The 18957-nt window shown below is 35.1% G+C and overlaps 1 protein-coding gene across 5 annotated transcripts in view; it reads right to left on the bottom strand.

The window, feature by feature from the left end:
• Positions 1–18957, bottom strand: part of TBC1D15 (TBC1 domain family member 15) — a 62790-nt gene that overhangs the window by 30643 nt on the left and 13190 nt on the right. For all 5 annotated transcript variants that reach the window (XR_009521229.1, XM_060025254.1, XM_060025256.1 and 2 more), the window contains exons 2-5: positions 14018–14116; positions 13478–13552; positions 9074–9212; positions 4074–4284 (exon numbers count right to left, since the gene is read on the bottom strand). Coding sequence is in view for 4 of the 5 variants with exons in the window: in XM_060025254.1 (XP_059881237.1) it covers positions 4074–4284; positions 9074–9212; positions 13478–13552; positions 14018–14116 (524 nt within the window). In the remaining variant the exon portion in view is untranslated. The remainder of the gene's footprint in view (positions 1–4073; positions 4285–9073; positions 9213–13477; positions 13553–14017; positions 14117–18957) is intronic.

Here is an 18957-nt window from a genome sequence, read left to right as displayed (position 1 = left end):
TTAATTGTGAATTCCATTTATTTAGATCATAAGTAATGAACATAAAAAACAAGAACCTTTAACATCTCCCTAAGAATCTGATAATGGAAGATGGTTTATACAAATATGGGATTTATTTTTATACTGGTGACTGTTTATCTGGAATATCTATATTCTACCACCTGGACTCAGCATATATGACACAATGCAGTTGGGCATAATTTATGATGGGAAAGAGAATGGGGGGGATGCTTATTTTCTGCCTAGTGTACAAAGGGGCCTTCAATTGGGGATAAAATATTTGATGTACTATTCTTACACATTTCAGACTATTCAGGGGGCAAAGAATAAACTGGCCCCTCAGTGTCACAGGAGAATACACAATGGAGAAGTGGCTGGTACTAAGGATGAAGCTTTTAAAGCTCACTTTACACAGCTATCTCCTCTCCCAGAAACAGCCACATCCTTGGTTGACCATAAATGTGATTAAGCCTAGTGGGAAGACAGGAAACAGAGTGTAGGAAGTCAGACTCCTCTGCTAGGTTCTTCTCTTTGACCACGTCATTAAAGGCTATAATTAATCACATGCTTACATTCTATCCCACTTTATCCTCTTCTTAATCTCATTCTCTCTCAGAGCTTCAATTACTACTAACACACACACACACACACACACACACACAAACCTACATATTATCCTATTATATGCTCTCATCGTGCTATATTCCTGATTCATAGTACTTATTACAGCTGAAAACTTATGATTATTTGTATAAGCGATCTTTTTCTTTTCTGCAATAGTACAAACTCCATGAAGACAGACACCATATCTTTTTGACTAAGTGCTCCTTTCCAGCACTTAGTATGATGTCTAGAACATAGTAGGTCCTCAAAAAAAAAATACTTGTTGAATGAAAAAGTAGAGAGAGGGGAACACCATTCCCATGGCTTCTTGTTTCCAGGTGGAAATATGCACTCCTATTAAATAAAATCTTCACAGGGACACATCTGACTGCTGAGATCAGGAAAGAGTAAGGTGCATGCATGGCATAACCCCTTCCAGGCTCTCTTTATCTCTTGGATCTGCCTGCCAACAGAGAAGGTGGTTTCTAGTCTGCTCTCATTCATGTCATAAGTGGTCTGCCCTCACTAGGGAGACCTGTGGTTGTCCAAAAATGATAACTGGATGACTGCAACATTAATTTGGGCTGAATTATTATGATGCTACATATCTAAGCCTAATCAATACAGAAAAGGAAACATAGTTTCACTTACAAACGTCATTAAAACATCACCAACACATATTTAAGGTACATATTCTCTTATAAGCACCTAAGTAATTGTTGAGTCTATCCTTGAACCCATCCAGGACAGAAAACTCTCTACCTCATGAGCTAATTCCTTGTAATTTCTACCCCTCGAGCTATTTCCTTCTAGTTTATCTCTGGAGTCATACAAAACAAATCTAGTCTATTTCTTTTAACAATCCTTTTGAAATTATTTGTAAAACTGGTAAGTATCATGCCATTTATTCATTCAACTAAGATTTACTGAACAAATGGGCCAGGCACTCTGGCTAGGAATTCAGGAGAAAGTGTAAACAAGATAGATGCAATCCCTGCCTTTATGGGCTTATATTCTAGAGGAAAACGTAACAGAAATAAACAGACAATGATTTTATTCTGTTAAGGGCCATGAAGGAAGCAAACAAGAGAATGAGAAAGCAAAAAGGAATGGGGTGGGAACCTACATTAAATGGGAGACTAAGCATCCAGAAAAGCCCTTCTGAGGAAGTGACATTAAACTGAGACCTCAGGGATAAGAAAAGGAGAAGAATATTCTAGACAAAAGAAATACATATAGGACCCTAAGACAAGAAAGAGTTTAGGGCATTTCAGGAACTGAAAGAAAACCATGTGGCTAGAATATAGAAGAGAATGGCATGAGATGAGGTTGAAGAAATAAACAGAGCTAAGATAGGGCAGGCCCTCACTGACCATAGTAAGAAGCTTGGGTGTTTTTTTTGTTTTGTTTTGTTTTTTTGCGGTAGGCGGGCCTCTCACTGCTGTGACCTCTCCCGTTGCAGACGGAGCACAGGCTCTGGACGGACGGAGCACAGGCTCTGGACGCGCAGGCTCAGCGGCCATGGCCCACGGACCCAGCCACTCCGCGGCATGTGGGATACTCCCGGACCGGGGCACGAACCCGTGTCCCCCGCATTGGCAGGCGGACTCTCAACCACTGCGCCACCAGGGAAGTCCAGCTTGGGTTTTATTTAATGGTTCACCACAACTCCTTCAAGTTAAATCGCCACATCCCCACATTTTTCATGATACCTTTTGATCCCTCTCATTACACTAGCCATCTTTTTCCACGTAGTATAGTTAGTATAACACATCTAAAATCTAAAATGCTAAAATGTTTAAAACTAAGTGTTTAAAACTAAGAGTTCTCCAAAATATGATCTTATCAGTACAGAGTAGAGAGGGACTACCACTTCATTCTAGATACTATGCTTTAATCAACAGTCTCAGAATGAATGAGCTCTTCTGTAACAGTTACATCACAACACTGATTGATACTGAGCTTGCTATGATGCTAAGACCCCCAAGTCTTTAACAGCTGCTATTCAACAGCCAAGCCTTATGCCCCAGTCATGATAAATGCTCCTCCTGAAAACTACTTAACCCCGTAGGTGGTAGCCTATTCACAGCTTCTCACTTCAAGATCCAAGACCCACATACTACCAACCAGATCTGACTTTATGATTACAGGTACTAATCAGCATGCCTAGTGCCAGCCAGAGGTGGTCAACATGGTAAAGGAAGAGAATTTCATGCCGAAAAACATAGAGTCAATATCTTTCAACTTTTGCATTATTCCTAGCTTTATATAATCTACATTTAGGCATGACATTACTCTATTAAAGTGAGGACATTATTAATGAAGTTAACAATCATCCCTATGATTCCCCAAACTAAAAATCTCAACTTCTCCCTTCTTTTCTCCTCCACATATCCAATCAACCACAAACTCTAACACTAAATATTCCTCCAACACTTCTTTCTTGTCACTCCCCTAGTTCACGCTACTACAAGCTCACTAGATGACTGGAACAACCTCCTAACATGATTTACAAGACCCTTCATGCTCTGGCCTTAACTCAGCTCTTTGGCTTCATCTTTAAATCTTGTACCCTCCCTTCCCCCACTATGCAGACCTGTAATACTGAATTACTCTGTTCTGTGATTACGTCGTGTTTTACATACCTCCCTCTATCTAAAACATCTCTCCGTCTAAATATCTCCTTCCCTTTCATGCTAACGTTCATACAGTTGTCAAGTCTCAACCTAGATGTTACCTCCTCCAGAAAGTCTTCCCTGACCCCTACCCAACCCCCAGTCTGAATGAAGTATACTTCCTCCCTTCCTTGTACTTCCTCCATCTTATTTCTTGAGTTTATTGCTATTTACTGGTCAGCATCCTTCACAAGACCATAAACTCTCAGATATCCGAGAACATGCCTGTTTTGTTCACTACTAAGTATCAAACAACCAGCACAGTGCTCAGAACTAAATAGATACCACAATTGTATTTGCTGAGAGTGAAAGCGAGAAAGAGTGTGTACAAATGCACATGGGTAAATAAATGGAAGACACAAGATTTCTGGAAAGTGAGAAAGCCCTAACTTCCACACTTACAATAATTTTATTTAGATTTGTCTGACTTAAATTTGTAGCATTACAAATGAAACTCTATGTTTAACAGAAACTACATAATAAAAGATAAAACTGGTAAATATATAATCCATAAATTATTGATGTATCATCATTCATTTGAATGTGTATTAAAATACTGAACCATTCTTTTCTTTAAAACACTAATAAGGTGATAAGTTGCAGTTCCAAATTACTAAAATGGCAAAATTTTATTCAGTCACTCATCCAAAGTAGTCAATATTCCAGAAAAAACAAACCTGCTTGAGCCCTAATATGCACATAGGTCACTGATACCCAATGACAAGTAAAAACAGTTCGCCTTGGGACCATCACAACAATCCGGTTTTGATAAGTAGGAAATAATTTGATACTTACTCACACAATACCACATATTTTTCAAGAGAGTCAATCAGTAGTTTGCTATCTCCTTGATGAAAGTGCAGAGCAGGGAGAACGACGTCATCCTTTAGACAGAATACCAAATACGACCAGCCCATACCCTCTTTGTTTTGCTTGATTGATTTCAGGTCTGTCAAACTGAACAGGAATGACCATTTGCTTTTCCCATTTCTATGACTTGGAGCATCTTAAAAACAAGAAAGTGGGGCAAAATATTTTTGTTCACCTTTTTAAAAGGTACTGACAGCACTCTTCATGACTGCCTAACAGATATTTGTTGAACCTAGGGAACAACTACAGCACTGATATTACCATGGCTTCCACCTGTATTAGAAATGGCTACATACATTTTCTTAAAAGAATAGTTTTTAAAATAATTATCTTACTGTATACAAATTGAAAAAAATACTACCCTTATTTAAAATATCAGCTTTGCCCCAAAATGATCATGGCTTTGGAAGCAAGCAGGCCAGACTCAAACTGCAGCACCACCATCTTACTAACTGAATGATTTGGGGCAAATAATTGAATCTCTCTGAGCCTCAGTTTCTTCATCTGTAAAATGGAGATAATTATACTTACCTCCCAATGTTATCCTAAGAATTAAAAGAGATAATACTTGTCAACTAATGAGTACAGTGCCAAGTATATAGTAAATATTCAATAAATATTCACCTTTTCCAATTCCCTCAAATACAAATGGCATGATGCATTTGGAGAGGCATTTAAAACAAAACAAAAAAAACAAAAACAAAACCAACCTTTATTCCTCACTTCCTTTTGGAATTATTTTTACTAGATTACATTGAGTGAAGGTAAAAGTATACCAGTATAAAAAGTAAGGGGGGAAAGTGGGGGTGCGTGGGATGAACTGGGAGATTGGGATTGACATATATGCACTATTGATACTATGTATAAAATAGATAACTAATGAGAACCTACTGTATAGCTCAGGGAACTCTACTCAGTGCTCTGTGGTGAACTAAATGGAAAAGAAATCCAAAAAACAAGAGGACATAATGTATATGTATAGCCGATTCACTTTGCTGTACAGTAGAAACTAACACAACACTGTAAAGCAACTATACTCCAATAAAAATTAATTTTAAAAAAAAGTAACATTAGAGTGAGTACACAGACAGACATTTGCAAAAACCCAAAGAACAGTGGGGAATTGAGGATGAAAAGGTAACTAAGTTGTGAATGCTTCAAAGAGAATAAATACATTCAGTCTTCCTGCTAAATCAACCTTCTACTAAATTAAGACCTCAGTTCAAACCAAACTATAGCTATGTAAAATAAAGCATTTCCTAGTGTGTGGGGGCTGTTTACAGAAGCTTAAAATCCTAGGTTTGTGAATAATATTGCAATTGATAACAAGCAATGTAAAGATTATCTATTTAAATAAAAATTTAAAGAACAAGGGAAAAAAGTTATCTAATACTTATATTTAATTTCTAATCTAAAAATGTTATTTTACTTGAACATTTTAACACAGACTTAAGCATGTCATGTCTCTGAAATTTTAAAAGACCTTTTCTCTTATGTTATTTGCTAAGAAGTGTCATACTATCCTGTTATTGAAAATCTTTATTAATTCCATCCCAACACTATCAATTCCACAAAGATAAACTGTATAGATTATATCTGCTTATAGAACTTACTCAAAGGGTAGATCAGTCAGTACTGACCTGCATGTATGTCACCTTCCTATATAGTCAGAACACTACAGCTCCATCACCTCCAACAAAATCTCCTAAACTGACACAGAAACCTACAGCTTACAGAAACCTCTACCTGGCAAGGAATGCAGACACCATTACTCTTTCATGGACACTAGCAAGTTATCATCTGAATCAAAGTCCAGAAAGGCTAAGTAACTTATCTATGCAGTGCCCTGCCTACTTCCACACCAGTTCAGATGGTGAACTCATATCTAAGGCTGATACCAGATTAAGTACCACGTGCTCACTTTACGACACATCATGTTTCACTGCAATTTATATTATAGAGCTCATAACACCATCACAAACTAATATGAAAGTGAGAACAATTCTAGAATTCCAACATTTTATGAATCACTTAAGTGTGAATGCACCTGGACTACGTCGACGTAGAAAGGATACATACTACTAGATTATCTGCAAAGACCAAAAATATTTTCACAGCAAAACAGCAATGAAAAACCAGATACCATTTTTTATCTTAAATTCCACAAAAAGTATTTAATAAAAGTCATGCAAGAAAATCATATGAAGAATATTAAATAATATATGCAGGCATATCAGAAGTTTGTGCATATTCAAATGTAAAAATTTTACAGATTTTTCCCTTGTTAATGGAAGAGACACACATTACATATTAAATACAAAAGAAAATTCCTCACACACTTCCTCACTTAAAGCTCTGATAAACAATGAGACAAACATTACAAGTCAATCCCAGAAGTCCCTTTTCTAGAGTATAAGCTTCATGAGAACAAGAACTTAATTCTGTTCACAGCTTTATCCCCAGTGCCTAGAAGAGTGACTAGCAGATAGTAGGTAGTCAAAGATGTGTTAAATAAATGAATAATCTACTAACCAAGTCAACAGAAAAGTAATCTGCTATTTGGTCTACCAATAATAGCTAACCAGAATTAGAAGTTGTTACAAAGGAAAACTAACAGAATCCAACAGTTAACTCAAAATTTCCTTCTTTCTCCTTAAACAAAGGTAAATAAAGCTAATTAGTTCTGATGAACTTACTGTGTTACCCAATATATGTAAAAAATAACTCCAACACACTGACGTGGGAAAAATGGCCATAACAGCAAAAAAGTAAACAAAACAATTCAGTAAGTATCCATATGTCTTGAACAGAATTAACAGCAAGGACGTGACATTTTATCTGAATGGGTTTCCAGAACATCACAGCAGTCTGCTGTTCTGGGAAGATATATTTTCAAAACATTTGATCTAATATATAAAAACAAAGACTTAGCAGTATATTTAAGAAATATAAAGTTTAAAAAGTCTTCAATAGTCAATTTTTTTTAAAGGTTTGTCCCCATTTTGCTCTGTGAATCACAAAAAAGGTAAAAAGTGTGAAGTTTATAATAATAAAAATTTTATTTGAAAAAATGCTTTTCAAAAGTGTAAAAAATTATGGCAGAAATTTAAATTCTGAAACATCAAGATTAGAAAATGTTTTCTTTAAGAAGGAGTTTTGATGAAATATGATTGGATGAGGTAGACGGTCTAGGATAAGATGGGATGGAATGGGATGAGATGAAACAGAGTAAATGTACTTCATTAACTCCTTGTTCTGTTAAATATGTGCATGTGTATGCACACTGGGCCATACTGTGCAATGTGTTTCTTTCTGCTATCATAAAACTTTTTAAACAGTGGAGAAAAGAAAGAAAAAGAAATGTGTCCTTAACTTTTAATAATTACTAAATAAAGGCTCCTTACAAGGCATAATGCAATGCCAAGATACATAAGCAGTATTTAGATCTGTGGGTTTTTTGCTAAGCTACACAGCTACACAGAGGTTCTCAACTCTGCACACTAAAATAACCAGGAGGGCTTTTGAAAAATACAGAAAAATAGGGATGCCCAGGCTCCATCTCCAGAGTATGATTTAATTTGCTGGATGAAACCCAGGCACTGGTACTTTTTTCAAAAGCCTAACTTCCCCATGTGATTTCAATGTGCAGCCAGTTAAAAAACCATTAATCTAAAAAGACCTTTATTGTCAGATTATGCTCTTCTCAAACATGTAATGCTTCTTTTATGAAATTTTGAAAACTCACTCCTTTTGCTCATTTCTGTAACCTTTTTCATTTTCAAGGATTTAACAATATTAGGCAAACAAAAAATAGCAATTCACATAAACCAATCCTGAAGATCCAGTCTAGAGAAGTTAAAAATCCCTCACATGTTAAATATACTAAAATCCTGTGGTTTTATCCTTCCTTAACATTTCTGCATTGTTCTGGTTAAGAACCTTCCCTAGAATGGGAATGCAAAACAACAAAAAAAAAAGACATACATGCATGAGCTGGCTGTTATGAAAAGTCTGTGACTTACTATTTCTTAATTGCCACTGTTCCCAAGAAATGATACAGTACAAAGTATAACTACTGTATGAGAATGATTCCCCAGGCCATACATGAAAATCAATTTTACTTAGTAACAATGCTATATAAACGTAGCAATACATATTCTAGTCAATTTAGGCTAGACTTTTTGAATCTGGTAAATGCGGATAAATCCTAAACTGAGATCAAAATCACTGAAAGATAAAATATCCTATTAGTTATAATACACAAAGAAATCAATAGAAAAAAATTTTAACTCTATACAGTGTTTAATATTTTTTAAAGAGATCACAAATAGGCGGGCCACATCACAGGTGGGCTAGCTAGATCATATCTGGGGTAGTATACATGTTCTATCAGATTGCTAGGTTGGCTCTTTTCTGTTATCTACATGTAGGTAGTCACCACACAGCAAACATAAATTTAATGTATATATAAAGGAGAACAGATGCGGAACATATACAAAGGGGAGTTGCAATGAGCTGTGAAGATACCAGTAAACACTGAAATTAGAACGGCATGGTTTAGTGGTATACTTCATCTCCCCCTGGTGCTTTAGGATGAAATAACATGATTTTTTTTTTTTTATTCTACTGGATTAAGAAAAATGTGCATGAGAGATAGCCAAAGCAATTTTTTAAGTGTTTCTATTTTCTGCCATTAATAACTACAAAACAGAACAAATATTTTTAAAGCCTTTTTATGCGGTCACAACCAACAAAGCAACAAAAAGATGAAAAAGGAATATAAATAAAATAAATGGGAATTATACATATTAATCAAAGCACCAACTCATCCTTCTTCTAAGAAACATTAAAGGATTTTCTTTGCACTTTTGTTTATATTATATAGTAGCAAATCAGTTTAAGATTTCAAACGATTTAATTCATACCTCCATTGGTATGTGGTTTCTTTTTAAATGAAATTGTATTAACCATGTCCCACTCTGCTTCGTAACTGTTCAGATGTTCCAGTCCTCGATGAGCTCTTTCTTTTGGGGCCTGGGTCCATTCCACGACTGAACTGGAGTCCTAAAATAATTATAACATATAAGATATTTAGGGACTAAGACTAGAATTTCATTTCAATCAATAACGTCTTCTCAGCTTCTGTATAAATTAAGTTTGTAGGTTGTGGCAGATACCTCTGGTGGGAAAGCCAAACACTATTTCCTACCCTTTTCTCCCTGGCTCAGCTGACCAAAAAGACAAGAAAACCTTGTCCAGATTCTCCTGCAGTTAGGGTTGCCAATGAAATATAAGCATAAGTCAACAGTAGGGCCTTGGAAATGCTTTTGCTTTCCTAATAAAAGCTCCATCCCTTTTTCCCTATTTCCTGCTTTTGATGCAGCTATGCTGCCTAAAAACATAATAGCCACCTTATAATCATAAAGACAAACACTGCAAATAGCTCCAAACCTCCAGGCTTCTGGTTATTTGAGGAACATACCCAATGGTGGTTACTTATTTAAACCACCATTGGTTGCACATGTCTCTTAATCAAAATCAGCTAAAAGCTACAAATACCATATCTACATGTTCAGTTCTAAAGAACTTTCTATTTTAAAAGAGAATAAAACCAAAAGTCTAAAATGCTATGTTAATAATCTGACTAAATCAAAAAGTTTAACTTCTATTCAACAAAAGATACCACACATAAGTTAAAGATAAGCAAAACTGTGTGAAAATGTTTCCAAAACATATGGAAGATGACAGAAAAACATCCAGAATACAAAAACAACTCCTACCTATGTACTGAGAAATCAACAAACATCAAAAGAGAAAAATAAGGAAATGATATGAACAAGCAAATCAAAGAAGAAATATGAAGTGACAAACAAAGGAAGATGTCCACCTTCAGAAACAATCCAAGAAAAGCAAGTAAAGATGAATTTAAATTTTTCTGGCCCATTCAATTAAAAAATAAAAATATGGAAGACAGTGTGAGGAAATGCTGTATCTCACACTGTTGATGACAGTGCTAATTAGTACTGACTCAAATGTATAATTGAGTCATATTTATTAAAATTCAAAATATGCATGTTTCACAATAACTCTCTTCTCATCTACTTTAGAGAAATACACATGTATACAAAGAGGCAGATACAAGAATTTTCATCACAGAGTTGTTTGTAAAAGTGAAAATCTGAATATATCTTATCATCCATCAATGAAGGAATAAGTAAATAAACTAGCGGGTAGCCAATAAAATGCTAGGCAGAAGTTTAAAGACTGATATCTGTTCATGTGTATATATGTTCAATAATGTAAATAAAACGAAGTAAATAAAATGAAGTTAAGAAACAATGTATGCAGTATAACAACTACATGGAACATATGTAATTAGAAACACACTAGAGAAAACCAGGGATGAATGAATGGATGGATGGATGGATGGATGGATAGATAGATATGATAGGAAATGTGTACCAATAAAAGTCTGGAAAGATATACATTAAACAGGGACAGATTAGGGACAGGGTTCTAGTCAAGCAGGACTTCAACTTTGTATTATTTGAATTTTTTATAACAAGAATGTATTCGTGTATTGCTAGTGTGTAATTCTTTTTAAAAATGGAAAAAGGGGGCTTCCCTGGTGGCACAGTGGTTGACAGTCCGCCTGCCGATGAGGGGATGCGGGCTCGTGCCCTGGTCCAAGAAGATCCCACATGCCATGGAGCGGCTGGTCCCGTGAGCCATGGCCACTGAGCCTGCGCGTCCGGAGCCTGTGCTCCGCAACGGGAGAGGCCACAACAGTGAGAGGTCCACGTACCGCAAAAAAAAAAAAAAAAAAAAAAGGAAAAAAGAAGATTTATAGGAACAGGAATATATTATAAACAAAAGAAATTAATAAGAAATAGAAACAGACTGAAGAATAGAGGGAAAAGCTGAATGAATGAAGTTATAAAGTGTAGTGTTTTTTCCTCCAAGTCCTTCCTCTGATGTCATTTTTCAGGGAGCCCTCCTCGTTTGCCCAATTTAAAAAAATGCAACCCTTACCACCATCACTACCAACTTTCCCATCAATAGTAGGGAAAGCGAAGCAGCATTTACAGAACCCCACCCCACACAAAGGCTTGGAACTAGTAAATCAGGTACTTCTGGAAACTAGAATAAAGGTTAAGCTGAAAACAGGACTACTAACAAAAGTTGAGAAGACCGAAGGTTTATTCATTGTAAAAGGTAAAACAGATTATCTGTGGATTAGGAGAAACCAGGGACACTGAGCAAAGAGATAATACACTGAAAACAGGAGAATTAACTGAAAGTTCATCTATATAATAAGTTGGCAAGACTCCCAGCTCTCTTCCTCCACTCAGTTCCCACAACAGTGGAATCCAGCTTTCCCTCTCCCGGCAGGAATCTGTAGATTCTTCTCTGACAAATGACTAGCCCACAAAAGAAGACCCAGGTTTCAATATCGGGGATTCCCCAAGGAAAACAGCCTAGCCAAGTCACCCTGAGTCCCAACTATTAACAAACCTACCCATACATAGAGAGAGTATAATCAGTTTTTTGTGTTTGCTGTTAAATATGAGCACCACAATACAAAGATCACCAAATGTCAAAGGCAAGTGTTTACATAAAAGATAAAGTCCAAATGAAATACGAAAAAAAAAAAGTCAATTAGAGGAGGTGGACTATATACAGAGATGAAAACATCTAAAATACTATCCCTCAGAAATAAGGAAGAATAGTACATCCATGAAGAACAGGATACTATTTTTTAGAAGAGGGGAAAGGGGACACATAACAAAATGTATTAGAAATCTAAAAAACAGCAAAAATGAAAAAGGCAATAGAAGAACTGGAAGATAAAACTGAAGAAATTTCCTAGAAAATAATACACACATACACAAAGCGTTAGAAAATAGTAAAGTATTAAAATATTACAGGACCAGTCCAAAGCATGTAGAGTTCCAGAAAGAAAGAAAATAGAAAATGGAGATGAAGAAGAAATCATCACTAAAATAATTCAAGAATATTTTCTAAAAACTAAAGGATACAAGTTTTCACGTTAAAAAAAAAGCCTATCAAGCACCCAACACAGTGGATAAAAAAGACCACAAGGGCACAACATGTCCAGAACATCTACAACACTAGAAACAAAAAGGCAATTCTAAAAGCTTCTAAAGAGGAAAAAAACATAGCAAGGATCAGGAATTAGAATGCAGCAGACTTAACATCAATAAAGGAAATTAGTCAAACCTGAGACAATAACTTTCAAAACTACGAGGGGAAAATTATTTTCAAACTGTAATTCTATGCCAGCCAGCTATCAATTCAGAATAAGGATAGAAAAGTCTGAAAACAGAAATGTTTTTGCCCTCATACACCCTTTTTCTCAGGAAGCACTGGAGGTGCACCAAAACTAGGGAGTAAACCAAAATATAAGATAGCAGAGGATACAGGAAATGGGGATTAAAATATGGGAAAGAGGCAAAAAGAATCCCCAGGATAATTGCTGCACAGCAAGCCAAAAGAGCAACCAGTTCAGAAGGAACTTGTAAGAAGGCTCTGGAAGAAAAGTTTCTAAGAAGATGACATTGGAAGATCATCTATGTGATTAAATATTTTGAGAAGAAATGTGGACAACTGGGCCATAGTTTCAGGGTGAATTAGAGATAAGATAGAGCTAAATCTCTACCTTCCATAGTGAGATGTCAACACGAAACAAACATTAAACATAAGTTAATCCAACTATTCCATTCCTGGGTTTTCAAGGAAAAATGTATCCACACAGAAACTTGAGTATGAACATTCACAGCAGCATTATTTACATAAGCCTAAAAATGAAAACAACCTAAATGTCCATCAACCGATGAACGAATAAACAAAATGTGGTACATATCCATAAATGCAATATTACTCAGAAAAAAAGAAAAAAAGGAAAGAAACAAATTACTGACAGGTGCTACAACATGGATGAACCTTGAAAACATTATGCTAAGTGAAAGAAGCCAGTCACAAAAGACTACATATTATATGATTCCATAGATACAATGTCCACAACAGACAAATCCTCAGAGACAGACAGTAAATTAATGGGTGCAGAGGACTGGAGTTAGGTGGGAATGAGGGGTGACTGCTAAGAGGTACAGTTTCTTTTCTGGAAGTAATGGAAATGTTCAAAAGTTAGATATTGGTGATGGTTGCACAACTCTGTAAACATACTAAAAACACTGAATTATATACTTTAGAAGAGTGAATTTTATGGTATATGAATTATATCTCAATAAAGCTTTTATTTAAAAAAAAATGGCATTCCTTCAGTCATGCATTTTTTTCTTAAATACCTTTCCAGCATACAGAATACTAGAAGAATCTAATGCATCATCCAATGGTCTCCAGTCCACTATTACTTCAGCATCCTAGAGAAAGAAATTATTAACCATATTTACTATTCAGCAATATCCTATATTTTTAGTCACCTATACTTAATTCCCTGAGCTGAAAATGAGATTTTTAACCCCTTAAATTTATCAGCACGTTAAATATGGAATATCATATGTAAACCACTATTTGACAACAATGTATATAGATTTCTAAACTCTGCCTTTCATTATAAAAAAATTATATTACTGCAACTTTTACATAAGTTTTAAAATATTCCATACCATTTTACTGGCTTATCTAAAGCATTTTATTTCTAACATCACTTCCATGTTAAATTTACAACCATTGCTCAATTACATAATTTTATCTTACATGTGAAATTCAAGCCTGCTGATAATGCCCCAATTATTAATTATTAAATTATTTAAACAATTGAATTAAAATTATATTTTATTTAAACATAAACAATTATTAAATAAAGTCTTTTACTAGAAACATACCTTTTCTAAAACACGTAATATTCCTGAAATCAAGCTGTCTTGGTCACTGGTCTTTCCAAAAGATGAATGAATATATACCCCTTCCTGTTCATATATAATCTGGAATGGCAAAAATAAGATTAAATCACACCATTTTTATTCAATACTATTTCAACGTTTTAAAAAAACTTAAGAGATGTTTTCCTATAATGCCTGAACCAAGTTTCTGGTTATTTCATATAAAAATGTATTATCTTAAAAATACTACTCAGACTTAAAAGCACTTCAAACAAAGATAAACTAGAAGGAAATTTGCTTTGTTATGCATGCAAGTTTTTTGGTTTAGTGATAATCATGATCTTGATCTTCTCCTTAAACAAAGATGTCAGGCTAATTGTTATGTGACCCTATATGCAAATTCCACTTAACATATATTTTTAACAAACATTAAGCAAAGTATTGGGTTCAAACTGAAAATATCCAAAAATAAGAACAGATGAAATATAATGAAAAATTAATGATTTCTAACTATTTCATAACAGCACATAAGTTTATTTTGGTGTGCTTTTGTAGCACAGTGGCATAGAAAATAAGATGGGACTATTAAAAAGTAATGATGAGGACTTCTTGGAAAAACTAGTTTAAACTAGTTCAAGCTCACAAACACTGAGTGCTTCTATATGTAAAAGCATGTAAGACAGTAGGTATAAGAAAATGACTAAGACATGGCCCCTGAACAGTGTCCTATGGGAATACAGGGGAGACTTAAGTAAATTCCAGAGTAAACTGAAACGTTTATAAAGTTAAGCCTTATGTTCTAAAGGCATAATGTTACATATTAAGATTCTAGGGAGCTTCCCTGGTGGTCCAGTGGTTAAGACTCCACGCTGCCAACACAGGGGGCACAGGTTCAATCCCTGGTTGGGGAACTAGGATCCCACATGCTATGTGGCGCGGTCAAAGGATAAAACAACAACAACAACAAATATATATATATATATATATATATATGGAACAAATGGGGAAGAAATATTTGTAACATATACAATAAACATTTAAAAAAAAAGATTCTACTCCTGGGACCAATTTCAAACTATTAAAAAATTTTTTTCATTATGAAAATAAGTAAAAGGGAAATAAAGTAGTCACTTCCAGACATTACAAACTTATGTAATTTTGACATAAGTTTGGAATAGTGTACTTTCTATTTATGTAAACCTTTTATTAATACAATCACATCTCTATTCAGAATACCATGGGGACCAAGAACGCAGGACAAGCAACACAGGCCATCACTATCGCCCCCCAGTTGACATTTGTGGAACACTTATGCACTAAGAATTCCACGTTATAGTTTAATCCTTACAATAACCCAAGACCATAGGTTCTATAACTATATCATTATAACTACATCATTAGGATGAGGAGCCCATCTGTGTGAACAAGAAAATTGAAAGAGAACGATACAAATGGTAAGGGGTGGTGTGGAGTATGAAACCTGGGCAGTCTGACACCAGAGAACTGTTCTCTTAGCCACTGCACCACAAAGCTCCCACATTACTTTTACTGCCTCTCTTGTTATGTTAATCACTTGTGATATAGACTTACATCATGTCAAGAAAGAGTCCTTCCAGTAATCAAGATCACCAGAGAAGTTTTGATCTCAAAAACCCAAGATGGCCTTCAATGAAATAGTTGTTAAACACAAGACTCGCATTAAGCAGAAGGCAAAGACTGGGGACAGCATGAGTTGGGGAGTGGTGAGAAACAATTCTATACTGTTTGTATAGAAATGAAAAATCAGATTTATTCACTCATGTGCACAAAGATATGCATAAGAATATTCACAATAGTATTATTTATAACATGGTGGGTGGTAGAGTAGGAAAGGAGGAAAAGGAAGGTATGAATCTAAATGACCACAGAGAGGAAAATTATAAAATATATTCTGTGATATTCATTCTATGGAGAATACTATTCAGAAGTTAAGAGGTAGATTAAACAGACAGACATATATGGAAAAACCTTCCAATTATACATAATATGATGACACTTATACTTTTAAAAGTTTCTCTATATCTGTGTAAAATACAGAGAATAAGCTCTGGAAGGACACACTTTAATGTTAACAAAGGCTACTTCTGAAAAAGATAATGGGATGGGGAAAGGTTGAAAGAGGAACTGTAACTTTCTATGTTAATGCTGAACTTACTTGAAAATTTCAAAGTATAAATATATAGTTATATATTACTTCAATAATTAAAAATTAATTTTAATGAGTAAAGTAAAAAGAGGGAATTCCAGAAGTATAAACTATAACCTTTCTGGACTTCCGTTTATCAATGTATAAAACAGGGGCCACAAAACAGAAGTATGAAAAGGCTATGGGAAAAATAAAATCCCTTAAAATCTCAAGCTTTTTTGACAAAAGATATCCAGAAACTTCACTTTAGCATATTGTCACCTAATACTCAGCTATCAGAACAATCAAGAGCTCTATAGCTGAAAAAGGGACCCTCATTTGCCAAGAAAAGCTTGGTACCATTAATAGTACAATCAAAGATTCTGTGGTACTATTAATACTAAAGAGATTCCAGAGCCTTTATGAAATAAATGAACCCTAAAGAAAATGAAATACTTCAGGTAACTGAAGCACATTAAGCAGCTCTTCCTTCCCCATACATATGTTAGTGAAGTGTTGCCTTATTCTCTTTTCCATTTAAGAAAAAGTTGAGCTTCTGAAGTAATTTAGGTGGGAAAATATCTTGAAAAGTATTAAAGTACCAGGTACCTCACAAAAAGTCAAAACTGCACTCATCTCACGTTCTGTGTTCTTAACTTTTTAGCACTTTTTGAGGGACAAATTACATGCCCAAAATTCCATAATCCCAAACCCAGACTTGTACTGTCTTTCGAAAGCGGTCATGTTCAGCTTTTTGATTTGAAGAGTGTGATATTACATGCTCTTACAATATTACACCCTTGAGATATTACCTGCTCAATACAAATTAATTCTGCGGAAGGAATAAAATCTGTAAATTTACCTTCATGTGCCACTAAACCTTATGAAGTCTTATAAGACTTAAAGGCGCACAGGTACGTACACACGTACGTACACACACACACACACACACACACACACACACTATCTGTATTAGTACATAATTTATTTCAAATATAAGATAATAAGTTTTAACTGAATAGCACTTTGTTTTCAAAGCACTCTGATTTCATTAAATCCTCACAGCCAAACTGAATGAGTCAGAATAGATCTCATTACCTCTATGTCCATTTTACAGAAAAATAAACTGAGACACAGACCTGTTCAGTGACTTTACATCAAAGGAAGGAGTGGATTTCATATTTCCTGGCATCTTCACCCATTAAATCTCAACTGTCTCAGGAAACTACCAGAAAAATTCTACATGGCTTCCTTAGAGGAAAGTGGTTTCTGAAATTGCTTACATGTACAAAATAATGCTGCTTAAAGGACTAAAAACAATTTTTTTTTTTTTAGGCTGCACCACGCAGCTTGCAGGATCTCGGTTCCCCAACCGGGGACTGAACCCAGGCTCTCAGCAGTGAAAGCAAGACGTCCTAACCACTGGACTAAAAACAATTTTTAAATGCCTTTAATTTATAAATCAATACAGCAGCTAACTATTTAACAATCTGGCCTTTCAACAAAAATCCTTAATTTCTCCCCCATCTGAACTCCTAAACATTCCACAGAAAAAGCTTAGTCCCTTTTATAGCATCTTGGTTTGAATAATTCATTTTAATATTATAGGGAATGATTTTACTTATTTTTTTATTCATAGCATATATATGTTCATCACCACAGTCTGTGGATACATGTATATAATAAAATACAATTGTATCAACTACTTGAAACAGCTCAAAATATAGAAACAGAAGTCCAATTAAAAATTTGATCTCAGGGAATTCCTTGGCAGTCCAGTGGTTAGGACTCCACACTTTCACCGCCAGGGCCTGGGTTCGATCCCTATTCCCACAGGCCAAAAAAAAAAAAAAAATCGATCTTATAACAATAGCATGAAGATAATATTTCTTCATTAAACTCTACAGTGAATTGATTTCTAAGGAGTACCATTCTTCCATAGGACATTCTGCTTCTTACATTTATCAATGGTAACGATTAATACTTGAAAAGCTATCTCCAAGCTTGTTTGAAATGAAAAATTATTTTGCTACAGGGAACAATTATGATATCAGGAATTTCATCTAAGATAATACTTTCAGTAAAACAGGCTTCCAATTTCCTTACTCTGGTTTTGTTCATAATCTCTAATGCAAAATAAAAAGAAAGGTTCAAATGCTATTACTGGCCGTGTAATATTTCTATAATGCATTACTCTACAAAGCATTTCTACATTATCACATTTGATCCTCACAACTCAATTAGATATGTGATATCACTCCCACTTTGTAATTGAGGGAAAAAATGCAAAGAAGTTAAGTGATTTGATCAAGGTTCTCCCATTACTTTGGGGTTCAGACTCAGGTCTGCTCTGATAAGTTTTATTTGCCCGAACAGTACATAATGTAAAAGGCCATCAACTTAAGCTTAGCATATGTGGAACTGACAACATTGTTCCAGTATCCTATGTGCTCATATTCCAATCTAAAGCAGTCACCAATTAGCTACATGAGTAGGTCCTCTGTGCTACAGGAAGCAAAGAAAGGGCATCAGTAATGCCTCTTTCTTTCCACTACCTAAGATTTGAGGGGAGACGGAGAGTTCATAGGCATAACAGGAAAATAATATGTAAGTCAGAAAGACAGACAAGAAAAAAATTATATTCCAAGGAGGTGAAGGGCAATGAAAACTAATGTCAGGAAGCTGGCAAATGGAAAGCTATGAGAAGAAAAAGACTGAAATGAAAGTCTATACTACTAGAGATGTACAACTTGTTTGAGACTCCTTTTGCAAACAATCC

This window comes from Delphinus delphis, chromosome 11, assembly GCF_949987515.2.
Source record: "Delphinus delphis chromosome 11, mDelDel1.2, whole genome shotgun sequence".
NCBI lineage: Eukaryota > Metazoa > Chordata > Mammalia > Artiodactyla > Delphinidae > Delphinus > Delphinus delphis.
This window is presented reverse-complemented; position numbering and strand designations above follow the sequence as displayed.